The sequence below is a fragment of the Tenrec ecaudatus genome, chromosome 13, assembly GCF_050624435.1.
Source record: "Tenrec ecaudatus isolate mTenEca1 chromosome 13, mTenEca1.hap1, whole genome shotgun sequence".
NCBI lineage: Eukaryota > Metazoa > Chordata > Mammalia > Afrosoricida > Tenrecidae > Tenrec > Tenrec ecaudatus.
Window position 1 is genome coordinate 56,968,991 of NC_134542.1, and position 16,643 is coordinate 56,985,633.

At 45.9% G+C, this 16,643-nt stretch overlaps 1 protein-coding gene across 1 annotated transcript in view; it reads right to left on the reverse strand.

The window, feature by feature from the left end:
- Positions 1-719, reverse strand: part of ITGA4 (integrin subunit alpha 4) — an 88,485-nt gene extending 87,766 nt beyond the window's left edge. The window contains exons 1-2 of the mRNA XM_075528999.1: positions 456-719; positions 137-258 (exon numbers count right to left, since the gene is read on the reverse strand). Of these exons, the coding sequence (XP_075385114.1) occupies positions 137-258; positions 456-664 (331 nt within the window). The 5' untranslated portion in view covers positions 665-719. The remainder of the gene's footprint in view (positions 1-136; positions 259-455) is intronic.
- Between the last annotated feature and the right edge of the window lie 15,924 nt (positions 720-16,643).

Consider the following 16,643-nt stretch of genomic DNA (forward strand, 5'->3'; position numbering starts at 1 on the left):
GAGGAAAACCACGTGCTGTACAGTAGAAGGAGCAGGCGGCACAATGTAGCCTTCTTTCCTGCAGAACTTGCTCTGTCCTGGGATCCACCCCAGGGAAGGGGAAGGTCTTTCCCTCCTGGTCCTGGACCGGACTCACCCAGCTGGAGCTGTTCGCAGGAGCCGCGAGGGTTCTGGCCGATCCTGCACCGGTAAATGGCCCCGGGTTTGACCACCGAGGCGTTGGCGAGCCAGGTGTCAGTGGGCGCTCCCACCAGGAGCCTAGAGAAAGAAGCGTGCACAGGGTTCAGCAGGGGCGCAGCGCCGGGACGCAGCGGCCTGCCGCGCCGGGACGCACTCCGGGAGCCGCCGGTCCCGAGAAGCGAGTGCCCCGGGGCAGCCCCCAGGGAGCGATCGCGCCCGCAGCCTGCGAAGCCCGAAAGTTTTCCGCCCGAGGCCCGGGCTCCCGCGCCACTCACCATCGGTGGGTCCCGTGCTGGTGCAGCGCCACGGAGTAGCCGAAGAGGGTGCCGGGGGAGCCCCGGTAGAGCAGCGCGCTCTCCGGGTCCACGTTGTAGGGGCGCCCCGGGGGGACCCCCAGGCACAGCAGCAGCAGCAGCAGCAGCTTTGCCAGCTCCCAGCCGGCGGCCGCTTGGGGTCCGGCCCCGCGCCTCGCTTCCTCAGCCATGCGCGCTCGGCGGGCTACATCCAACCCCGAGTGACCACGGCCCAGAGTTGCGCTGGACGCGACACTCGGCCGAAGGGAAGAGCGCCCCAAGAGCAGCGGCGCGGCGCGGCCAGCGGCGGGGGGAGGGGGAAGGGGGAGGAGGTGAGCGGGTGGGAAGGGGGGCGGGGCGGTCTGTCCGCAGCGGGCGGGGCGAACGCAGCGGGATCGGGAAGCCGCGCGCCCCTCTCCGTGGTCCCGGGGTGCGGGTGCCGGGCGCCGGGTGAGGTCCCCGGCGCGGTGGGGAGGCGCAGAGCCGGCGCTGTGTCCCCAGCAGTGCAGCTGTAGAGGGCGCTGGGAGACCTGGTCCTGGCTGGGCCGCCCCACCGAGCGGCTGCCGGGGATTTGTCCCAGGAAAGGTGGGTGGGGACTGGATTTCCCTTTGAAGGGGCCTCCGGCTCGGACGCCCGGCGGGTGGCCCAAACGCGCCCCTCGGGGCGCTCCGATCCTCCACTGCTTGCCGGGCGTGGCCCCCCAGCCCAGCCACAAACCAGTTGTGGGGACTGCGGCGGGGGACCGACGGGGACCTTGGGGTTATCTCTGTATCTGATGTTTCCGTGTAAGCAACCGCTAGAGAAATCAACTAGAGGCTGATGCACGCGGGGAGGGACACATACAAACGAACTGAACTCAAGCCGCTGAGGGAACATGTTGGTGACAAAGTCGTTAGGGTTTGTTCACTCTAAGACTCGGGGGCCTGCACCCTTTTATGCCCACTTCCTTCCGCCCCACACTTCCTCTTAAATAAGGCCAGGCTGCTGCGTGTGAGAGCTCAGAGCTGGGCTGAATGGCCTGCGGTTTAGTCTGTTACTGACCCCCAACAACTAGGCGGGGGACTTGCCTCCCTTCAACGAACTTCTCCATCAGACCCTTGATCTCCCATTCACAGGGTAGCCACCAGACACCCCTCCCTTCAGTGGGGTAGACCCAGTTTAGGTCGATGATCAACCGTTGTTGCATCTGTGGTGGAGAACCACCGTAAAACACGTCCAAAACGGAGGATGCCTCTGTCTTAAAAGAATCCAGATGTGTTGTGGCTTCATTGCCAGAGCCAGGGGGGAAAGCGCCCTCCATGCGGGCGTAGACATGCGCCAGCATATGAAGGCCCGTTCCCCCAAGGTGCCTATGTAAAACACAGAACCGACAACAAACTAACCAAAAGGTTTCCTCAAAGGGTGTATCTGTGCGCATGAGAGCCCTCTCAAATAGCTCATCTCAAGTGATGATAGCAAACCCAAAATGAAAATATGTGCTCATTAAAATAAGTGTCCATTAATTCAGCACTCTCAGAAGGTAACTTTCTTAGTCCAACAGAATACCACAGCGAATAAGGCAGAATGACAACGCACCCTCGAGGAAAGTGACATTTAAGTGGCGGTTGGTGGTGGAGTGAGCTGCTAGCCCAAAGGGCAGCAGTTTGAAACCACCAGCCAGTCCTCTGGACAAAGATGAGGCTTTCTACCCTAGTAAAGGGCACCCACAAGGGCAGAGCTATGGTGTCCCATAGGGCTGTGGGTGTGGGAATTGACTCGATGGCGTGAGAGGGGTGTGTCCGTGAGTGCAGTTCTTAGGTGGATTCCATCCCATGGCACCCCATGTGTTTCAGAGTGGGGTTGGCTCTCCATTAAGGTTTTGTGGGTAGACATGAAGCAGTTCCCTGGGCTTTCCTTCCCGGGCACCTCTGGGTGTTTTCAAGGGCACAGCTTTCCCATCGTAACCCAAGACTTGAGTCATCTAGGGAACCTTCCGGAGACTTTAGGAAGACTTGCAGAAGATGGAAGCCTTGGTGTGGAGGACAAGAAGGGGTGATTCAAATGCAGGACAATTTGAGAGGAGGAACCAGGGAGAGTTTCTCCAGAGGCAAGTAGTAGAACTGGATGCATTCCTTTGGGCTGGAGCATCTCACTGCCCACCAGTTGGTAAGATGTGAGGCTGAATAGGGAAACAGGGCCTGTCCCGAAGAGCCTTGGCAGCCAGGTTAGGAGGATTTCACGGTGCTTCTCTTAGAGGACACTGTGGCAGCGTTTGTCTGAGTCAGCTGTGACTATTGGAAGGCACTTGTCGTCTTCAGTCTGGAAACAAGACTGAATGTAAAAAACTTACTTTCAAGACTCCTGCAGTACTACCTATGGAGACGGAGGCTTGAAGGAGTAAGGTGGGTAAAGAAAGAAAGAAAAATAGATTCAGGATACATCTGAAAGATAAAATGCTACAGAATTTGGCCATGGATGTGAATGTGGGGCTAAGAAGGAATCAGCATGATGTCCAAGTCTCTGGACTGGAATTGGGTGTAGTGGGCTACCATTCATGGAGGAAAAGCCTACAGAAGGCACAACTGCATGGTTTGCTCTTGGTCCTAGCAGCATAGTGGGTTACACATTGGGCTGCTAACTGTAAGGTCAAAAGTTCAAATTCCCGGCAGCTCTACAGGAAAAAGACAAGGCTTTCTTTTCCCCTAAAGACTCAAACTCTCAGAAACACACAGTGACTTCTGTTCAACTTTGTCCTGTAGGGTCACTATGAGTCAGCTTCAACTCAATTGCAGTGAGTTCTATTTCTGTTTTTGACACTAGCCTGAAGGTGGGGAGTTTGAACCCACCATGGAAGAAAGGCCTGGTCATAAGATTACCAAGAAACCTCACGGAGCTGTTCTCTCTGAACACCCCGGGTCCGCGGGAGTCAGAATCCACTGGGTTGCAACTGGCTTGTTTGTTGGTTGGTTTGGTTTGTGTGCACATGTGTGCAGATTAGGGACTCTGATGAGTTACATCTCGGACATGTGGACAGAGTAAGATATTCATGGAAGGTTCGGATATTCCAACAAAAGACAATCCAATTATTTTTACTTTTGTGAACAAACAAAAGGACTGTTAACCCTCCTGCTATTACTTGCAGTGAAGTAAGAGGTTGATAATGATGCGCGATAAAGCAATTGCCAAAAAAGAAATTAAATGACTTTCAGGAGAGTAACTCTCATCACCCATGATGACTGCTACTGCTCTGTGTTCTCCCCCCCCCCCACCCCCACACACTCAGAGTGTTTCTTCCTGAGGAAATGTGCATGCTAATTGCAGTCCAGATCTACAACTGGCTCATATGTTATCTTGCTGAAATAAGCAATCTCTCCAGTTTGCAGCCACAAAACCTCCATCTGAGGTCGAGGAAGCCGTTATGTCCAAGGCGCTGTCCTCTCACGCCATGCAAGCCTGTGGTGCCAGGGCTGCTGCACCCCGCTCCCTGTCCTCCAAAGCCTGGACAATAAAGCTCTCTCGGCACCAATCTTATACGAAGGCTGAGAGGAGCAGTGGCCAATAGAAAGGGTTTGATGAGACAGCACCTCATTCTTATTACGAGGATGACGGTTTTCCTGCCTTTGCAGGGTCAAGCACCCAACTCAGCCACACGTACTGAGTTCGCTCAGTCTTCCTTCGCAAGGCTTGGCTGACTGCTGGCTTCTCCTAAAGTCAACAGGAAGGAAGGGCATTTCTTGTTGCTTTGACAAAGCAACTTATGACAAATCCCTAGGTAGTGCTTTTAAAGACAACTTATCCTTCTGCCTCACCCTCCACTGAACTTGAATATTCAGTTATAGATCAAGTCTTCATTGCATGTCAGCAGTTTCCATCAAAATTCAAGAGCCGTAGATGAAATATAGTGGTCTCTCTCCTTTGGAGGAAGTCTTCCCAGGGGATTCCAATGTGGTCTTTCTAGAGTCAGCTCATCCAACTTCTTAACAACAAATGGGCTGTGAGCAAGAGCAACCATTTCTCCTTCTTAAAAGACCTGTCATACCAGGTTTCTCCATCTTCCCCGCCCCCCTGCCCCTGCCTTCCCTACCTGAGGGCCATTCAGAGTCTCCTTTGCTGGCCTCGTCTCCCCCATGAGTGTTGGAAGACCTCAGGGCTCCTCTGGAGGGCCTTTTATCTTCCCAGTCCACTCTTTCTCTTTGGGGACTCTCATCCATTTCCGGTGGCTTTATAGAACATCTATATGCCCCATCTATAAACCAGCCCCCAAGTCTGGTTCTTTCTTTTGAGCGTCAGGCGAATCTGCCTACTGCGGATCCGATAGTGCTCCTCAGAAGTCTAGTGCACTGTGCATATTACATATCTAAGACGCACCCCGATCCCCTTACCCCTCATCTACACTATTCTTCCACCCAATTTCTCCCTTTTCAGAAAATCCCATTCAATTTGCCTACCTGTTCGGAACAGAGCTGTCTTCAGCCCTCCCTTCTCATTCTCCCCACATGAAACCCATCATCAAACCCTGCCATTAAACCTGCCTGAGAGATTTCCAATCCATCTACTTTGCTTCTGTACTGTTACCACCTGTTCCCTGGCACGGTCACCTCTGCTGGCTATTGAATAATCCTCTACCTGGTCTGCCAGCTGTCCTTCTCCTGCTGCAATCAACTTTCTGCAAGGAAGATCACGTAAATTTTAGAAATTCTCAATTAAATCACTTGTGCCATTTCCCAATCCTTGAAGTAGGTTCCTGATGCTCTTATAAAATAAACTGCACTTAACAGGAGATACAAGACCTTGTATAATCTGACCACTGACCACTTTGTCACCCTCGCATTGGCCACTTCCCCCTATTCCACTTCGTGCTAGCACTTCTAATTTCCTTAAAATGCACTAAGCTGTCCCCCAACCTTCTTCTTCCCTCAGTCTTTGTCCAGACTGCCCCCAGGGGCTGGACACGCAGCCTCTGACTTTTCCCCCAGTTTCTCTTCCTTTAGTTTCAGCTTGAAGGTTTTACCTCACAGGGGATTTTCCTGAGCATCCGGATTTTAAAGTTAAAGAGACCACCCTGTTGGGAATGAACCACAGTTCCTTCCTTAATTGATAACCATAGATGCATTTACTTACTCTTTCTCTAGACTAATGGAGCAGAAAACAGGCCTTTTACTGCCACTGTTCAGCAGCATACCTCCCGTACCTGGCATGGCGCTTGGCAAACAGCAGGTTCTCAGTGAGTAGTTTTTGAATGGCACTTAGATTACTTAAACGTTTCACTTCATTCATGTTCTCAAATGAGAGAAATCTTGACCTGACAGATTGATCCACATCCCGCAGAGGCATGGTGGTGCAGCAGGCACGCACTTGGCCCTTTGAACCTGCAGCTGCGCCTTGGGAGAAAGATGCGGCCGTCTGCTTCCATGAAGGTTTCCCATCTGGAATCCCATGGGGCCATTCTACCCTTAGGGTGAACCTGGATAGGAATTCACTCAACGACAACGGGTTGGGGTTATTTCTTTTATTGTTATTCTAACAATTAGGGTTTTTTTCTAGTTTTCTTTATGGAAACAAATGTTTCAGCCTTTTGTTAGTGGCACTGCTAGAAGGCCTTGAATTGCCAAACATTAGGTTAATAGTCGAGAAAAAAACCATTTTGAGCAGCGGTTCTCAACCTTCCTAACGCCACGACCCTTTCAGACAGTTCCTCATGTGGTGGTGACACCCGGCCATAAAATTATTTTCGTTGCTACTTCATCACCGTCATTTTGCTAATGTTATGAATCAGGTGACTCAAAGGGGTCATGACCCACAGGTTGAGAACCGCTGGTTCTGAGTCTATCTAGTAGGTACAAATGCCATATGAAAACATGCATAACATAATCCTAAGGAAGAAGAAGAAGCTTTTTAAATTTTACTGGGGTGTTCTGGCCATTTTTTAGGAGTAGAAAAAAAAACCAACTGAAAAAAAACCAATTACCAAACTCACTGTCATTGAGTCAATTCTGACTAAACCTGTAGGTCAGAGTAGAAACTGCCCTTTTGAATATTTGGGACTTTACATTTTACAGTTAGCAATCCAATGTATAACCCATTCAGAACTCTTGTTTTTCAGGACGAAAAGGACAGTTAAAAACTTTTTTCACTCTTATCAGACTTTTTAGAACTCCGGAATCTGCTGATATTTTATATCTTAAAACAGGTTCTATTTTATGCTTCATTTCAGAAGAAGAAACAATTTTTCCTCTTGCACCATGTATAAAAAAACTTGCTTTGAAACCATTCATCCCTTAGAGCACATAGTTATTATGTGACAGCATTTTATCCCATCAGTAATCTGACCTGGAAGATACGATTTGTGCACTGGAATGATTCAACAGCTGTTCCATGCATGATCTTAAAGGTTCATAAGACACAATGATAGTTCACAGTGTCACCCTCTTCTATTACCAGCAGTTAGATTCCATCTAAGAGTGCTAAGAAACATCATCTTACCTCATCCTCTTATAAACATGACTTCATCTTTTAAAAAAAGATAGAGTTCCTAGCCATCTTGGAAAGGCACATGGCAAAACAATAAAAAATTAAAAACACAATAAGCGCAGTGTAAAATGAGATTGCGGCTAAAGATAAGCTGATATCGCACAGCCAGCTCTTATGTGCAGCTGTCTCAAGCACTTTAAAAACATGGCATTAAAGATACACCATTCTTACTCGTGGATGGCTGGAAGTCTGATTAGAAAGGCAACACATACACACTTGAAAGCAGAAAATAATTTCAAAGCAATACACGAGATAGGATGCCAAAATCGCACACATTGTAGAATGTAGTGATGGGGGTTTCGGAGTAGCCAAAGGTTCTTTGGGAGAGGACTGGAAATAAGTTCAATTTCCTCTCCCCGCAGGCCACAATAGTGGAATAACGATCAGTTTATGAAGACCAGTTAAAAGAGAACGTCGGAGACTAAGATGTCAGCCGTAAATAGAAAGAAAATAAGCATTAGGTCAGGTGGTACCACTTTTGTAGGGGCACTACTGGGAAACAAGACACACATGGGCTTCCTGCGTGTGTAAAATCTGGCAGAAACTTTGGGGAAATTATTACCATTTGGATTAGTAAAACAGATTGGGTGTTATGGCAAGCCAGTACAAGAATACTATCACCTCTATTTTACAGATGAGCAGACAGCCTTGATGCTCTATTTTGGGAACACACTGAAAGCTCGCTGTTTATAATAGTTACATCAATCGCAGCCCAGGCAATTTCCTGTTAACAGCCACCAGAGCGTCTCTTTTGATTTTGAACGGGGATTGTGCACAAGAAACCTGGTAGAGTTGCAGGGAAGCTGGAACAAAGAGTGGTGGTACTAATTTGACAAGACTGTCATTAAAAAGCTTGTGGCACATTATAGATATTTCTTATCATTTTAATGCGTAAAATAAGTCTCCAAACAAGTTTTTAAACTAAGCAGAGTTCTGAGAGATCTGAAATATGATCTTATATTCGAACAGCTTCCTTATTGATAAAACGTTTCAATCAGGTGGTTACTTATAATAAAATGATTAAGGTTTTTTTCAGGAGTCCTGGTGACGCCGTGGGTGAAGTGTTTAGCTGTCGATTGCGATGTATGGGGTAGAGGTACAATTCCACCAGCCGCTTCCTACTGAAAAGGTGAGGCTGTCTGTTTCATTGAGATGTGCACTCTTGGAATCCTTAGGAGCATGTCTGATCTGCACCGCATGGTCACAGTGAGTGCGGATCAACTAGATGGCATCGGGGTTAAAGTTATTTCCATTCCCCAGGGATAATGATCTTAATTATCTTCAGCTACCATAGACAGCAGGAGAATCCTCTTATTTCAGAGCCCACAAAACGAAGCAGGAAACTTTATAAACATATAAGCAGGTGGAGGACATTCAGGCAGGGCAAATACTGCACCTATAAGGAGAAAGCTATATCTATAACAGACGACTGTCTGTAACTACCTGCCTACCTACCCTATATGGCTTTGTTAAATATATGCTGAAGAAAACAGTTTAGTTCTTGTACATATGTGGTTTTCTGGTACATGATCAGTCAATAGATGTAGATCTTCACAATTTACAAATTTTTAAGCCTGCATCACAATGAATGTGATGAAATTAACAGGAAAATGTTAAGATCTAAGGGACATTGTATGGTGCATTTTTTAAAGACACAAAAGGCACCACGGAAGCCGAAACCATATTTTCATTTTATACAAACTGTTATGATCAGTTTATTAATTAGGAAGTTATCCTTTTGATTAATAAGTGAGCAAGTGACATGGATCTGAATAGAGATTATTGCCTCGTATAATTACAGAGCACTGAACGTTCTGTTAATGAAAGTGAACTCTGAGTAATTGTTAATGAAGAGATGGAGAGGCCTGTGTATGAACTGTCCTAATAAAAGGAAGCGCCAGCCCAGGTGTCATCGATGAAATACAAATGCGAAGGTGGGGCGTGGAAGTAAAGGATGGACAGGCCCGAGATCCAGAGAACAGACAGGACACAGCAGTGACCGTGCCCGCAGCTTTTCCTCGACTACCATTGAGTAAAGGTCAGCACGGCTTCTTCAGGGAGAACATCTTAACATTGACGCTGGAAGCCTTCAGCTTAGTGAACTATATTTTAGGTGAATTCTATTGTAAATGGCACACGGTTCACATGCTTCAATGGATTTAGTCAAGGCGAGCGTTCATTACTGAAATAAAGGAGTGCGCCATTAGTTTTAATTCTATGGAGAGTCCCTAGCCTGGGAGAACCTCCACTAAGAACTGTGGTCAGTTGTCTGCCACTCAAAACACTTACCAGGGAGCTAGAAGGTCCTCTTTTATTCTTAGCTCAGTAAACTTTAGACTATGGTTTTATATACACTGACCATTGAGTCTTAGATTAAAATGAGTTATGTAAAATAATATATATTTTTTAATGAATGAGGCAATGGTTTCCAAAATTTCCAGTGGCTTTCCCAAGGCCTTTGGCTAATCCCCACTCTGGCCTTGCTTTATAAAGGGGGGCGATGGTTCTGTCTGGAGGACCCTCATCTTAGAGATGCTACGTCTTGGACTTGGGGACTAGAAATGGGCCAAACATACGTTGGAGTTGGAGAAACCTAGATCAGTCCATTCAGTTAAACTTTAGAGGGTAGACATGGGGTGGGGTGGGCAGGGACGATAACAGCAATAGATGGAAACTGACGTAACAGGAGCAGGTCCAAGTGTTCTTGGGCATTTTCTGAGAAAGAACAGAACGGAAACATGAATGACTTGTATTTACAGGCTGTTGTGCCGTGAAGATACAGAGACTACCAGGGAAGGGTGCCATAAAGTTAATAAGTGGCTGAGACAGGACCTCTGCTGGCATATTGGTAAGGCCTTGGGCTGTGATCTGAAGAGTCAGCAGTTCAAAACCACCAGCTGCTCCGTGTGAGGAATGTGGGTCTTTCTACTCGAATTAAAAATGAGTCTTATACCAGAATATCCATCCATATACAGGTGTATATATATATAAATACATCTTATTTCAAGTCTTCTTCAGAATAATTTTCATACTGTAAGGTCAGTATGATTCAGGGTTGATTCGATAGCAGTGAGTTTGGTTTGGGTTTTGGTTTTAGCTAGAATTCAGGTTCTGGCATATTGATGTCACCTCTACTGTTCTTCCCAGGGAGCTCTGGTGGGGTAGTGGTCAGAGGTAGAATGATGAGACTGTTGAATTTCATAGATTTGAAATCTTGGAAGCCCACTGAAGCAGTTCTGTCTTGTCCTATAGGGTTGTTATGAGTTGGAATCAACTCAAAGGCACTGAGTTTGGGTATCCTTCACCATGCACCTCAGGGTCTGTGTTAGCGAAGGGTCTGGGCGTACAGAAGAAAAGCCTGGTTTCTGTAGGTATCCTAGATGATTACACCAAGAAAGTTAGCCTTCAACTGAACTCTTGCTTACTTGTTTCATTTCTACCATAGCTGATTTCAGGTCTATGGTTTTAAAAAAAATTCTCCCCACTTGCAAGTAGGCCAACTTGGGAATTCAAACTCTTAGGCTCTCTAAAGGAAAATCATTTTGAGAAGTGACCCCACTTAGCTCAAGTGTTTGTATGTGTCTAAGAGTTAAATATCTGCAATTGAGGATGAAGAATTGAAATTAAACAATAATTCTCTAGATCAATGGTTCTCCACCTTCCTAATGCCATGACACTTTCATACAGTTTCTCATGTTGTGGTGCCCCCAACCATAAAATTATTTTTGTTGCTGCTTCATAACAGTAATTTTGCAACTGTTATGAATTGAGTGACCCCTGTGAAAGGGTCGTTTGAGCCCAAAGGGGTTGTGACCCATAGGTTGAGAACCGCTGCTCTAGAGACCAACTAAATCAGGTCTTAATAGGATTCTTATTAAAAATGAGTCGTATACCAGAATATCCATCCATATACAGGTGTATTTATAAAAATGAATCTTATTTCAAGCCTTATTCAGAATAATTTTCAGGTTATTCACCCTTGAGATAGAATTATCTCTTCCACACATCTCTTATTTATTATAGGTGAATTATACTAAAATTTAATGGGACTCTGACAAGTTAATACTGTGAAGTGTGCATGTCCGGAGCTCCAGCAATGTTAATTCTTTAGGGACAGTTGACATAGGCCAGCAGCAGTGTCATGGGTCCTGAGGGACAGCAAGCAAAGTCTTGGCAGAAACAATCCAATACTAATCTCACTACACTTTTTGAGTTGTCACTTCTACAAGCCTCACCTTCCCACCCACCCCCCACCCCCGACATGAAAAAAGCTACTGTATGACTTTTGGCTGGTAAGTCACTTTGGAATTCTCCATAAATCCTGTTTCAACAAGTAATAGTTCAGGGAAGGCACAAAGAAGCTTTCATAATTCCATTGATAATATCTCCAAATGCTCATCAAATCAATGGAACATTAGTGCCCTGCTAAGATGAATCCATTCTATGGGATCAATGTCAGGAACCACAGTAAGTACTGCCAGGGAGCATGTCAGCAGTGTGGAGTCCCTTGGGTGTTTTATGGACTGGAAACCACAGAGCCGAACATGGAGTGGGACAGCATGTCCGCTTTCCTACTGCTCTCCGCCAACTCTCAAGCTCAATCAGACTCTTGGAAGCACACGATTACCTTTTAATCTAAGAAAATCCGTCTAAAAAGAATTCTCCAAGATTTAACAATCTTTCACAGACAAGACTTCCAACTAGCTTTCTGACTCATTGTAGGGGAATTCTTCATTTTTTCTCAAGCAAGAACTTAGCTAAAGGAGACATGAGGCAAACACAGGGCTAAGAATAAATGTTTGAAGTGAAATGATAGTCTGATTGTGAGCGACATCAAAAGGTCTCCTGTAGGGGCATTTAACTAAAGAAGGAAATGCTCGTCTGCATGTAAACCTCGTGTTCTTTTTAGCCCCTCTGCACTTACAGCTCAGATGTCTGTTAACAGATAAAAGCTGCCTCCTCTCTGGTGGAACATCCCCAACCACACTTCAGTACCCACAGCCCGAGGAGTCTGCGATCCGCTACCTTTCAGGTGTGTTTATCAGAGCAAGATGACTCTGATTTCATTTTTTTAGTCTGTCCTGTCAATGCTTTCCCGTACACCTCCGGCATTTCATCTAAAACCCGAGTGCGTCCTCGTTTTAAAACAAATCAGGCTCAAGAATGTAAACTACAGACAAATTCTTGTTTTCCTTGAATTCATTCTATGCTCCTATATGGGTTCTTTGTCTCAGTCAATATTTATGGAGTGGCTACTATGCGTTGGGCTGCTAACTCAAGGTCAGTGGTTCAAAACCAACAGCTGCTCTTTAGGAGAAAGATGGAGCTTTCTAATCCCATAAAGCGGTACAGTCTCAGAAACTCATTGGGGCATTTCTACATGTCTTATAGGGTCACTCTGAGTCAACATCGGCCTGATGGCAGTTTAGGTTTTGGTAACCCATGCCAGGCACTGCGGTTGGTGCAAAAGATACAAACATCACCAAGAGAAGGAAATGACCACATATGCACATGCCATTCATATGAAGCAAATACAGTATTCAGTTTTAAAGCATAATATCTTATGTGGACACAAACAAAATAAGGAGTGGTCAGTTCTATGTTAGAGACAGAAAAGGCTCCTCCCAGGGGAAGCATCTAAGTTGACTCTCCCAATGTGAGTCAGTGCTTACCAGCTAGAGCCAGGAAAGTCTCTGCCACCCTTGAAGTAGTACATTTAGAAGACATCCTGAGCCCTGGTGTCTCAATGGCTAAGCACGCCACTGCTAACTGAAAGGTGGGCCGTTCAAATGCAACAGTGACAATGGAAGGGAAAAGATTTGGCAATCTGTTCCATAGAGATAGAAGCTTAGGGAATCCTATAGGGCAGTTCTATCCTGCTACATGGAGTCGCCATGAGTCAGAATAGAATTGATGGCCACACAAAAACATCAGGCACTTTGCATAGATCAGGAAGACGTAGGGATCAAGGAGGAGGTAGGCCGGTTTTATATCATGGAAATCCCAGATGCTGTGTTAAGAAGTATGGATCTTTATTACTTGCAGAAAAATATTTTAGCCAATAAGACAAAATATTTAAACAGACTGACATGTTAGAAGATTGAGGATAACATGTGAAAAATTAAAATGTCGAATAAAATTGGCATAGTATCACTTCTGCAAACCTCTCTGGGAGAGGGAATGGCTGGCAAAGAGCATGGAAGGTGCATGTCATTTGCATGGAAATATGGTAGTTAACTGACTAATGGGTAATTCAAGAGAGAGATGGCAAGAATTCAAATGAAGGGATTTTAGAGGCATCGTAGTGGCATTGTGGGAAAAGTACTAGGTTGCCAACTGTCGGAACCACCCCAACCTACCAGCTGTTCAGCAGGGGAAAGGTGCGCAAATTTGCTTCCTTAAAAATGCAGTCTTGAAAACCCTATGCAGCAGTTAAGCTCTCTCATGTAGGGTTATCATGAGTCAGAATAACTGGAATGAGATTTTGAGGGGAAGAGAGGCTAAATAGGAAAGGATATGGTGAGGACATGGGCTGGACTGAGTCTTGCATTCCGTTCAAGGGAGCTGCGGTCACGTCATTGCGATAAGGTGAAAAGGAGGGGAGCTGAATGTGTGGAGCTGGTTGCGTGGAGCTTAAATGACCTGAGTGACATCCAAGTGGCAGTGCTGTGACAATCTACAATTTCAGAACTCAGGAGAGGCAACTCTAGTACAGACAGCATTTTGGTAGCACCACTAACAGATAGATGGTTGATGGAGAACACGTGTAAGGATACTAAGAGGGCAAGGAGAATACCAATGTTTCAAGTCAGGCAGAGGAAAAGCAATCCGTCACTAAGTCTAAGAAGGAAGAATCAGAGAGGCCAAAGGCTCAATGAATGTTATGATCTCAGAAGAGCAAGAGAAGAAAGTATTAAGGAGAAAGTGACCAACTATATAAAATGTGATCAAGAGACCAAGCGCTACGATGATTTAGCAATAGTGTCTTTGGGAATGTAGGATTTTTGAGACTGCACTTTGCATATGGAATGAGGGTACGAAAAGATGGATCTGGGGCCCTCACTCACTGCCCTCAAGTGGCTGCCAACTCATAACAACCCTACAGGGCAAAGTGGAGCTGCCACTGTGGGTTTCTGAGACTGTCACTCTTTACAGGACAGAACGCCCCCTCTTTCTCCTGAGGATCAGCTGGTGGGTTTGAACTCTGGCCTTTGTGTTAGCAGTCCAAATAACTTCGACACCGCTAATCTTAGGCTATCTATCTGAGAGACTTTAGTAAGATAGCTACTTAGCATAGCTTTTCTAGCAACCAATTTAAGGTCGAAAGTCATTCCTAGGAAAAAGAAGTTGGTGTTATTTAAATTTCTGTGTGTGTTGGTTTTCCATTTGGCTGCTTTTTTATTTCCCAGTCTTCCAGCCTTTCCTGTCAATGACTGCCTCCTCTTTGTTTTGTTCCTCCATGACAGTACCAGACCCCAAGCCCTTCCCAAACTGTCACTCTACTACCCTTGGTCCTAATGTCTAGTTCCCTCTTATTACAACTATTTATCACCTGCCGAAAAATCATGCCCGACTAAGGCGCACTGCCGTGTTCCAGCTACATCAGACATGATGTTTACGAAAGTCATAAAACCCCTTCGTGCTGACAGAGCTCAGCGAGAGAACAGAGCCCAGATAAGAAGCCCTGGGACATGAGTGGGAGCACGCAGGGAGGCTCCATCTGCAGGCTCAGCCAGAGGAAGTGGGGACGTCCCAGGACGGGCTATTCTTCAGCATGGCACTGGGCCCTAACCTGGCGGCCAGCGCTTCCCGGTGTCGTTGCTCCTCTGGCATACAACTAGGCTGGGCCATCAGCTGATCATTCCATTGCTTCGTATAGGAAATAAATAAATATTGTGAAGGTTTGTGATATTCAGAAGATCTTGGTATTTTAAGTGAATTCCAGGTGGCTCAGTCATGGGTTGTTGTTGTTTTTTTAGGAGGGGGCAGAGTATGCTGAACTTTCAAAATATCTTGGTGAGCTTATAGCAATTTGGTTCTGAAATTAGGGGCAGAATATAAGGCACAAGCATCTCAAGTGGATAATTACTTCCGGTAAATTGAGGTTCTCATTCTAGAGAACTCAGTAACCAAAGTCCTGGTTGTTTGCATTTTCGCTAATTGGAGAATTTAGGGATCTGGCAGTTCTGATGGGCTAGTACATAAACAGTTAAACACACACACACCACGATGTGCTTTATAAACTTATGCTGAAAAAAGTGAAACTAGATTAGACATAAATGAGGATTGATTATTTATTCAAGGCTTGTGCCTAAAATCTGCATAAAATACGGTAACATAGTTTTTCACTGTAAACCAGCAGTTCTCAACCTGTGGGGCGTGACCTCTTTGGGGGTGGAATGACCCTTTCATAGTGGTCACCTGATTCATAACAGGAACAAAATGACAGTTATGAAATAGCACAAAAATCACTTTATAGATGGGGGTCCCCACTACATGAGGAACTGTGTGCAAAGGTCACGGCGTGAGGAAGGTGGAGGACCGCTGCTCTAACAGTCTGTGGCAGCTCATGCATCTTCAGGGGCAAGCAGAAAAGGAGCTGCGCTGCTCTCCCAGTGTTAAGTCCTTAGGAACTCCTCATCCCAATGATGGCAGAACAGGCCTCTGTAATATACCAACTGGTGATCCTGTCAAACTGGAACTTCTGATTCAATAGAGCTGAGCTGAGCTGAGCTGAGCATTGAGATTCTGCATTTTTCCCTCCCAGGTAATGTCCAAGCTGCTGGTCCATGACCCACACTTAGAGTCATAGGTTTTAAAGAACAGCCGTTAGTCACCTCACAGTCACGCCAGTAAAGTGTGAAATCCAATGTCAGAAATGCCAGTGCAGAAAAGCTGGACCGAGTACTTCAGTGTAAATCACTCTTCTCTGCCAGCATCTTGCGGTTCAGAAATTAGATTAGACTTCATAATGAAAATCTAACTTGACATTTCGTTATAAGTCATAATAATCCCTTTTTATGATGAAATGAAATTTTGCAGCACGCTATCATTCACTACCAGATTCAATAACTTGTAGTTGGAAATCCCGCAGTTCCCTATAACTGTCGAGACTCATGTATTGTTCATGGGAAATTTTCCAATGTAGTTTCAGATGCCTTACTCAAATTAAGGACATCTTGATGCCATCACACTGAACTATGTGTAAATAAAAATGTCGATCTGCTGGCCCTTACTTTCTCCTCCTTCCTAGTTCCCCTTGCTCCCATCCTGCTCTCCCTTTCCCCCTCTCTGCCTTCTTCTCTCTCACTTGCTGCATCTCCATTTATTTTTGTATTGGGAAGGACGATAAGAGATTTCATAATAACTCAAGTTCATAGTGGGTCTAATTTATGACAAAGTAAAAAAAATCCAGGAGTAGATTTTCTAGCGATGTACTTACTGAAACTCTCATGTGACTGATTTCCTCATTCTTGAGAACCCCTGGGTGATGCCAATGACTGTGTGCCCAGGTGCTAAGGCAAAGGGTGGCACTGGCAGCGGAGGTCCCACCAGACATGCCGAGAGAGGGAGGCCTTGCAGCCATATGGAGCACCGTTCTACCCTGATGCCCAGGAGGCTGAGTGGATGATCATGGGCTTACTGGCTTCTCACTACTG